At 55.5% G+C, this 8,958-nt stretch overlaps 2 protein-coding genes across 2 annotated transcripts; both read left to right on the top strand.

The window, feature by feature from the left end:
- The first annotated feature begins 507 nt into the window (after positions 1–507).
- LOC146599741 (ADP-ribosylation factor-like protein 3) lies at positions 508–2,965 on the top strand. Its single transcript, XM_085298024.1, has 6 exons — positions 508–525; positions 902–1,045; positions 1,141–1,257; positions 1,400–1,450; positions 2,419–2,604; positions 2,706–2,965. Exons 1-6 carry the CDS (start codon positions 508–510, stop codon positions 2,751–2,753), a joined length of 564 nt encoding a protein of 187 aa, XP_085154150.1. The 3' UTR covers positions 2,754–2,965.
- Positions 2,966–4,146: 1,181 nt separating this feature from the next.
- On the top strand, positions 4,147–8,750 carry LMAN2 (lectin, mannose binding 2). Its single transcript, XM_085298107.1, has 8 exons — positions 4,147–4,332; positions 4,411–4,529; positions 4,648–4,765; positions 5,384–5,463; positions 6,847–7,008; positions 7,230–7,344; positions 7,658–7,777; positions 8,140–8,750. The coding sequence occupies exons 1-8, from the start codon at positions 4,188–4,190 to the stop codon at positions 8,298–8,300; spliced, it is 1,020 nt and encodes a 339-aa protein (XP_085154233.1). The 5' UTR covers positions 4,147–4,187; the 3' UTR covers positions 8,301–8,750.
- Positions 8,751–8,958: the final 208 nt, after the last annotated feature.

The raw sequence follows: 8,958 nt of genomic DNA, 5'->3' as shown, positions 1-8,958 counted from the left end.
GTGCACTGGGTAAAGGGACACAGCCCCGTTTGGAGGCTGCAGTGTCGGTATCAGGAGCACCTACACCCTGGCTGTGTTGCTCCATCCCATGGACACACTCTGATTGTTGGGTCTTACATCTTCCTGCCATGCTGGCGCCCGTGCTGGCTGAATCTGCCAGCTGGTCACGAGCAAGTATGACCCTGAGTGTGCATAGGCCATGATGCAGCAYGATGCCATGGGGAGAGGGATGCTCTGTGCCCCAGTGACCCACCCGGTGGGGCCCAGTTTATCCTGGGGGTGGTGAGCAGGAAGAGGTGATGGCTGGGTGACAGCTGGCTGGGAGATTTGCTGAGGGCATTATTTAATGCTGTGGGTAAATGGAGAAACAGTAGCTAATTCTGGAACCTTTAATCCTCTTCCTCCTGCGGGGATGCGGCATGTGCCAGTCACGCAGCTGCTAACTGGCCCTGGGGACAAGTCCCGGCAGTTCCCCAGGCCTGCTGTAGGCTGTGGTGACTCCAGACCATGGGTGAGGTGCAGAAGGTAAGCAAGATCCAGATCCCACCTGCTCTGGAGTTGGTGCCCAGACACCAGCTCCTGGCTGCACCATGCCACTGCCAGGCAGGTTGGTAGTGCAGGACCAGGGTATCACCCTGGGCTTGTCCCTCCAGTCTGCCCAAGAGAGCTGGCAGGGCTCCYGGGGCAGGGTCAGCACACCAAGGGGATGGGGATTGAGGCTGGACAGAACCACCATGGGGCCATCCTAAGCTTGGACACTTTGGGATYCACCTCCTGGAGCTGGCTCAGCACACACAGGATACCCACGGCCAACAGGATGCTCAGCTCTCCCTTCTGAAACCAGGGCACTCTGCAGCACCCCGGCACCCCACACGGCTCTCCCAGCATCCCTCGCCCCCAGGGGCTGCTCTCTGTCATCCAGAAGCTGAAAAGCTCCCCGGAGCAGGAGCTCCGTATTGTCCTGCTGGGGCTGGACAATGCTGGAAAGACCACGCTGCTGAAATGCCTGGCGTCCGAGGAGGTCAGCACCATCACACCCACCCAGGTAGGTGCTGCTCTGGGCAATACACGGCGGACGGCGGGTGGGTGGCAGGTGCCGCCTTCCCCTTGTGTGATGCTCGGGTTTGCTTCCCTATGCAGGGGTTCAATATAAAGAGYGTCCACTCACACGGCTTCAAGCTGAATGTCTGGGACATTGGGGGGCAGCGCTCCATCCGTCCGTACTGGAGGAAGTATCTGGGCAACACCGACCTGCTGGTGAGCGGGGCAGCTGCAGGCAGTCCCACGCACAGGAGAGCTGCGCGCTCTGCGCTGGGGGCCCTGTAGCCCTGCAGAGCTGTGCAGAAGGTGCAGGAGCTGTGCAGCTCGCTGCTCACTGTCCCATTTGTCCCYGTGGCAGATTTATGTCATTGACAGTGCAGACCAGAAGCGCTTCGAGGAGACGGGGCAGGTATGAGGGGCCAGACCCAGAGCAGCAGAGCCCTGGGGCTGGGCTGGGGGTGGCTGCAGAACCCTGGGCTCCAGACTGGGGTGCTACTGCTCTCTAAGGACTGAAGGGGGGGGGCTGTACATTACCATGGAGCAGTGCTGCTATGGGGTCCCTCCTGYCTGGGTGAGCTGCCCCTAGTGCTATACAGGAAGGGCTTGTGGTGAGGGTCTCTACTCAGCATTACAGGGGATTGGCATGCAGATCTGCCCCACTGCAAGGCCCTTGTTCTGTGCCTGGYCTGCTCCCTCAATTTTAGCCAAGCTGGATGTGATACCCCAGGGGTACCAGACAGGGGGGCAACTGACGGACAACCTCCAACCCTCCCTCTCCCCAGTGAGGGCATGTGAGAGCGACYCCTTGTTTACTGGCCTTACTCCTGTTCTCCCATGTCTCTAGCATCAGGTTAACAATATGATAAAGCAAAGATTTACTCTTTGAAGCTCAAGCAGTGAATTCAGAGTTACATAACCTAGAAATGAAACCAAGCAGGGGAAGGTGAGTCTCTGAGTACCAGTCTAGGCTGTACCAACATCAGATGCTGCCTGGAACAGAGGTTTGGGTATGCCAGACAACATGGGGCTGACAAGCAGGGCTTCCTACGGGCACTAAGTCCAAGACGGTCTTGGGGCTGGGAGTGTTTTACCTTTTGGCAATACTGAATGCAGCTCCCAGGTTCTCTTCAAGGCARATGTAGTTTCAGGGGCACATATCTCTCCCTTGGGATACCTGGCATACCTCACAGCTTCCTTGGGCGTGTTATCAGTACCAGCTGGGGCAATGAGGCACTCTGCTGGAGTGAGCTGTTCCATCCCACTGCAGGCAGCCCAGGCCAGCTAGGGCAATGGCAAGCAGCTCGGGCAGCTCCACAGAGGAGGGCTTCCTGGGGCAGCAGTGGGCAGCACTCCTGGGAGATGGTTCTCTCTTGACAGGAGCTGGCAGAGCTCACTGAGGAGGAATCTCTCATGGGAGTCCCRCTTCTGGTGTTTGCCAACAAGCAGGACCTTGTGACTGCAGCACCTGCAGCCGAAATCGCAGAAGGGCTGAGCCTCCACACCTACCGGGACCGGGAATGGCAAATCCAGTCCTGCTCAGCCCTGTCTGGGGAAGGAGTGCAGGTAGAAAGGCAAGGGCCTGTGGGCTCTGCAGAGGTGAGAAAGAAGCTAAGGGCATGGGATACTCTTGGGGCTACACTCTCATCTGTCTCTCTTCCTTCCAGGATGGAATGAACTGGATTTCCAGCCAGATCATGAATCGGAAGAAATGACAGCTGATAAGTGCAGGACTGGACCAAACTGCACATTCCTTAGCCATGGTCAAGCTCTTGCCCCTATGCTCCCCCTGAAGGCTTGTCTGGGCCTTGATCCCCAAACTACATGCTTGGAAGGGTTTTCCCACCCAGTTTTTCATTGATCAGTCAGCTTCCCTCCTCTCCCTGCCTCCAGTTTTTCAGCTGCTCAGACTCCTTATATCCCTCTAATCCTCCTGCAGTACCACTGCTGTGAAGGGAAGCATGTGCCCCATTGCACACCTGTCAAGGGCTTGCACATCTCCAAAATGAAAATCCAGTCAAGACTTGTCCATCAACACTGCTGCCACACACTGCACAGACACTGCAAATGCTGCTGCTGTGCACACGCTGCCCATGTTGTAAATACCATACACCAGGCACGGCACCACTGCACCCTCACACATGCCATGCACTAAATCATATCTGTTCCCTTCTTTTCCTGTAGGGTGTAAGTGTTGTTGCCCCCACCACAGTACCTGGCTCAAGAAGGTCTTGGTTCAGTATCCTGCACTCGTCAGAGAAACTACTGCATGTGCACAAGATCTGGGATATGCACAAAGAAGAGGAGAGGATCTGGCTGGACAGTCACTGGTGGAGGGTTTTCATTCCCCTGTGACAGCCCCAGTCCCAGCCATGCTGCTGAGACAGCAGCCACTGAGAGACAGCAGCCTGCAAGATTACCTTCCTACAGCACTGCCCTAAGCGCATCCCAGCTGCGGCTTCTGTTTCCCAGGCAAAAAATCCTCATCTCGAGAGCTGGAAGACGCAATTCTACAGCCAACGGGCCAGCCAAGGCTGAGTGTCTGGGCGGCTGGACGTAGGTGGGGCCCTGCGGAGCTGCTGCCGCGCCGGCGGGCGGGCGGCGCTCCAATAAAGCTGACTGCGACCTCCGTGCTGCCTCCGTGCTGCCTGCGGCGCTGCCGGGGCAGCTCTGCCCTTTGCCTCCCCCGCTGCCGCCCCGGGGGCCGGGGCCGCCGCCGCCCGCCATGTTATGTGGCGTTGCCATGGCGACGGGCTGCCGGCGCCGCGCGTCTGCGCCGCGCGAGCGGGTCACGTGCCGGGGGGGGGGGGAGGCACGATCCGCGCACGCTCCCGCGCGCCCTTGCCCCCGTGAGACTACAGCTCCCGGCATGCCGCGCGCCGCCGCGTCCGCGCAATGCACGCCGGGAGCTGCTCTGCTGCTCCCCGCCCCCCGCTTCTCCCGCCTGCCCGCCCAACTGGTGGCGGGAATCCTTTTCTCGTTGGTCACGGGCCCTTCTGTCATTGGCGGCGAGGGGTGACGTATCTCCGCGGGAGGCGGGAAGGTGCTGATGAGAGCGCCGCTCATTGGCGGCGCCGGCTGCCGTTTCCGGGCTGGGGCCCCGCGGCGGAAGCGGCGAGGCGCAGCGCGCCGGAAGACGGAAGCGGAGGATGGCGGCAGGTGCGGGTCGGCTGCTGGTGGCGGCTCTGCCGCTGCTGTTGGTGGTGGCCGGGCCGCGCCTGGCGCCTGCCGAGCTCACGGATGGCAACAGCGAGCACCTCAAGCGGGAGCACTCGCTGATGAAGCCGTACCAAGGTGAGCGCCGGGCCGGGCGGGCGGGCCGGGCGCCCCGGGCCGCCGCTCGCTGAGCCGCGCTCTCTGTGCCCGCTGCAGGCGCGGGCTCCGCCGCCATGCCGCTGTGGGACTTCCAGGGCAGCACCATGGTGACCAGCCAGTACGTCCGCCTCACTCCCGACGAGCGGAGCAGGGACGGCTCCATCTGGAACCGCGTGGTGAGAGCCCAGGGCGGGCCTGGAGGGGAGACCGCCGGGGCGCGGGGCGGCCCAGCTCCGGCGTAGGCCCTGGGGGAGATGGCCAACTCTGACGCTGCCCTGCCACCTCTCGCCACAGCCCTGCTTCCTCAAGGACTGGGAGCTTCATGTCCACTTCAGGATTCACGGAGCTGGCAAGAAGAACCTCCATGGGGATGGTCTCGCCCTGTGGTACACACGAGAGCGCCTGATGCCAGGTGCAGTGCACAGCRGCAGGGAGGGGATGGGAGAGGGTTGCTGCACTGACAGGYCACGCTGAGCCACGGCCTCATCAGWGCTAACAYGTGCCCTTGAACAGCTTTAGGAGCTGCCACTGTCCTGAAAAATTTCTCTCTAGAACTCATGTTGGTTTCCCTTSCATATACTTTTGTCAGATCAGGATTCACACCCTTGAGTACCCTGTGCCTCTTGCCCTGGTAGCAGCTGAGCAYGGTGACTTACCTTGCAGTGAATGATTTGTGCAGCTGTTTTTAATAGAAATTTTGTTAGTGTCTGGTATCTGGTGTTTTCCCTGGTGAGTTTTGTGGAGAGTGTGGCTGTGTGAAACCTGCTTGCAGCAGTTCATCAAGTGTTGTATCCTGGGTTCTCGTGCAGCTGCTGYCTGAACAGAGCCCGCCCTGAGGTGAGGCGGGGCTGTATTGTTGGAAGAGATGTCAGTGCGCTGAGATCTCGCAAAGTAATGCTTCAGTTCATGAGTGAAGGATTGCATTATTCTTCTGCTCACTTAATTTTGGGCTCTCTGAGAGATGGCAGGAGTATGTTTGCATGATTTTTTTCTGAGAACTTTCCATTTACTATGTTCTGCCCTGTTCCAGGGCCTGTCTTTGGCAGCAAGGATAACTTTCATGGATTGGCTATTTTCCTGGATACGTATCCCAAYGATGAAGCAACAGAGGTGAGTAGCTGAGGCAGTTTGTTCCATGCTGTGGAAGCTGCTTCCTTGTGGCTTTGCGCTCTGAGTTCTTGATGCTTGGACCGAGGAAGTCTCTCTCCTTATATGAGGCTGTGCCTCCCTTTATGGGAGCTGATAAAGGAAAGAGGATTTATGTGCRTTAATGAAGGTAAGGTGCTTGCTCCATCTGGTGTTGTTGACTATTCAGATGCATTTCCAAGACCTTATTTCTGCTGGTTTAGAGAGCTGGTGCAGAGCCAATGTTAACTATGCACCACCTACTAAGTAAAGTTAGAGAAATCCACCTGGTAGTTTATTCAGTGCAAGCCTTGTTTCCTGAACTTATGTGTACTTTGGCTAATCAGTCCAGATTGTTCCTGGCCCTATTCTCTGTTTTCAACCTATCTGTCGCTAAAAGAGAAACTCCTGTGCTGGCTTTTTGCTCCAGAATTCCCCTTGGCAGAAATGCAGTTCAGTTCCATTAGGAGGTGTTGGTGCTGATGGTCTTTTATTTCTGTTCGGCCCGGTACGTGTGGATCTAGTTATAGTGCARTCAGAAGACTAACCGTTAATGAAGTCTATTGCACCAAAAACACAATACTTSTCTTAAGCCCTGAGACGCCTGGGAAATTGCCTCATTGCCCTCTTGTCTCAGTACTCGACGAGAGGTTAATTCTTGCCTCCAGTTGGCCTCTTGCAACCCAGTGATGGCATAACTTAAACGATGGTTATGCTGCTAATGTGAGATTKCATAGATCGCTGTGCTTTGTTTTTTAGCTTTCCTTTCTGGTCTTGAGCCTATTCTGCAAGATATTTTTGGGGTGRGGTCTTAATGCCATGGTCATACAATATTGTGTAATGTCCTGGACCATAAGGGGGCTGGATACAGAAGATCACAAATGACTGTTCTGTTAATAAGAGGATCCAAACCACAGAGTTTGGTTGGGGATGAATTCTAGGGGAGGATTGTGTTTGACCCAGGTCTCAGAAGATGACTGTTAGGTTTTTTGTTTTCTGAGGGTGCTTTGGTCAAGCACAGAGAACCACGGGATACTTAAGAAGATCTTGGTTCAGGTCATCCAGATAAAAGTCAGCAAAGTTTCATCCCCAAATGGGGATTATTTCTGCTACGTAGCCRTGCTTCAGACAGAAAGAGTTTCTCACTCAGTTTAGAAGCAGCTTCACATAGAAAAGGAGCCTTAATTTATTTGTTCTGCCCTTTGAACTGGACTGCGTAAGCAAAGCTGTGACTCTTGCTGTGGGGTTGCCTTGCTGAGCTTCTGGTCTTACTGAGGTTTCTGGCCAGGCAGGGAGACGGCAACTCTTCTTGGGCCACAGCCTGAAGGCTCCTGCAGGCTGAAAGCACTCATGTTTTCTTGTCTGCAGCGTGTCTTCCCGTACATCTCTGCAATGGTGAATAACGGCTCCCTGACTTATGATCATAGTAAGGATGGGCGCTGGACRGAGTTGGCAGGATGTACCGCCGACCTTCGGAACCAGAACCATGACACGTTTCTGGCAATTCGCTACTCCAGAGGTCGGCTTACGGTGAGTTGTGGAGGGAGCCCTGTGTTTTCTGCAGGTATCTTGTATACGTTATGCAGGGCAGTTCTGAGGGTGAGTGTTGCCCTGTCAGTAGGTGACTTGGGAACAGCTGGCCAGGCTTGGCTGCCTGCTTTTCCTGCACCTCTAGCTCCAGAGGAGCTGTGGGCTGGGCAGGATGGCAGTATGCTTTTTTTGATGTGATGTTCCTATTGTGCATCTTATAGGTGATGACAGATGTGGAAGACAAGAACGAATGGAAGAACTGCATTGACATTGCAGGGGTCCGGCTGCCTACTGGCTACTTCTTTGGGGCTTCTGCTGGCACTGGAGATTTGTCTGGTGAGTGGGCTTTGCTCACAGGAATACATACCATTTGATGCCTGGAATGTAACACTATGGATGCAGTAGATTGCCTGTTTTCCCTGAATTTTCCACTGGACTCTTCAAACCATGTTGACCGTGGGACCCATGGTCTGGGAATGGAGGCAACTGAAAGTGGAGGAACATCTCAAACTACAGTTTGATACCTGGGGTATGAGGGTGGCTAGAGGGGAAGGAGACCTGGACCTGGCAGAGRATCTAGGGGTCCTCTGAGGGCATGGACATCTCTCGAGACCTCTGACAGTCTCTAGTGCTGATGGTTGTTTCCTAGACAATCATGACATTATCTCGATGAAGCTATTCCAGCTCATGGTGGATCACCCTCCAGAAGATGAGAACATTGACTGGACCAAGATTGAGCCTAGTGTCAGCCTCCTTAAGTCACCCAAAGGTGAGTCTCCAAGCTTCAGAATCCTAATGCRGAGTTTTCAGGTATCAGGTCTGCATTCTTCTAAGGCCTGTTGGAAGCTCCATTTGATCGTAGGGCTGCCAGTGTCACACACGGGCAACCAGTAATTGCTGCCCTTGCAGTGGAAGAGAATGTGTCTTGMAGAGAAAACTTTGATCCATCATTTTGGGCACTGTGATATCCTTATTCCTTCTCAATGTAGCAGTGTTGCAGCATTGGCTTTCCCAGGAGCTGCTCCGCCAGCGTGAGGCGGAGCAATGCCAGAGGCATTGGAGCTGTGACTCCCTGGGTGCGATGCTGGAGAACTCGACGTTTGGCCAATTTAACTTTCYTCGTTCATGCAGATAACGTGGATGACCCAACAGGAAATTTCCGAAGTGGGCCTCTGACTGGATGGAAGGTGTTCCTGCTCCTGCTCTGTGCGCTGCTGGGCATCATTGTGTGTGCTGTGGTGGGAGCTGTGGTCTTCCAGAAACGCCAGGAGCGGAATAAGCGTTTTTACTAGTGGAAGAACTGGGCTGTGGCCTATGCCCAAAGTGTTTGTTTTTTTGTTTTTTTTTTTGTTTTTTTTTTTCTAGAGGGAGCTGTAAAAACTGGTTTCTAAAAGCTGTTTCTGAGAAATATCAGAAGTATTTTCTTATCTGTCCGTTCTGCCGTAACTCCTGCCAGGTGCTCGGCATTCAACGGGCTGGACTGAGGGGGGCAACTCCRGCGGGGGCTTGTATCTCCTGTGGAAATGTCCCTTGCTCCCAGGATGGAGGGTGGGAGCCTGGAGGCAGCATGGAGACGACTGCGCCCATCTYCTCTGCTGCCTTTCCAAGGGGACAGGACCTGCTGCGCTGCCTCCAGACAGGGCGAGCAGCAGTGGGTGTGATTGTAGATGGGCTGTGTGGGGCCCTGCGGGGTGTAGGGCTGGAGCTGTGACTGGGCCATTAAAGGACTGACATCACCTGGGGCATTAGTGTTTGTCTCTTTTTCTGGGGTTAGGGGAGGTGGGGGTCCAGCCTTTGGGGAGGGGATAGGCTGCTAAGGGGGAAGAGAAGCTGGGCGCTGCATCTTTGAGGGCCTATGGCCCTTCCTTGGGTGTGGGGAAGGGATGAATTGTCCCCTGGGGGTCCTGGCTGGCTGGGAGGAGGGAGAAATTCCCTAGAGGGACCCTAGAG

The sequence above is a fragment of the Rhea americana genome, unplaced genomic scaffold (assembly GCF_003343005.1).
Source record: "Rhea americana isolate MKP2758 unplaced genomic scaffold, rheAme1 scaffold_135, whole genome shotgun sequence".
Classification (NCBI taxonomy): Eukaryota; Metazoa; Chordata; class Aves; order Rheiformes; family Rheidae; genus Rhea; species Rhea americana.
The sequence above is the reverse complement of the archived record's forward strand: the minus strand, read 5'-3'. Positions and strand labels throughout refer to the sequence as shown.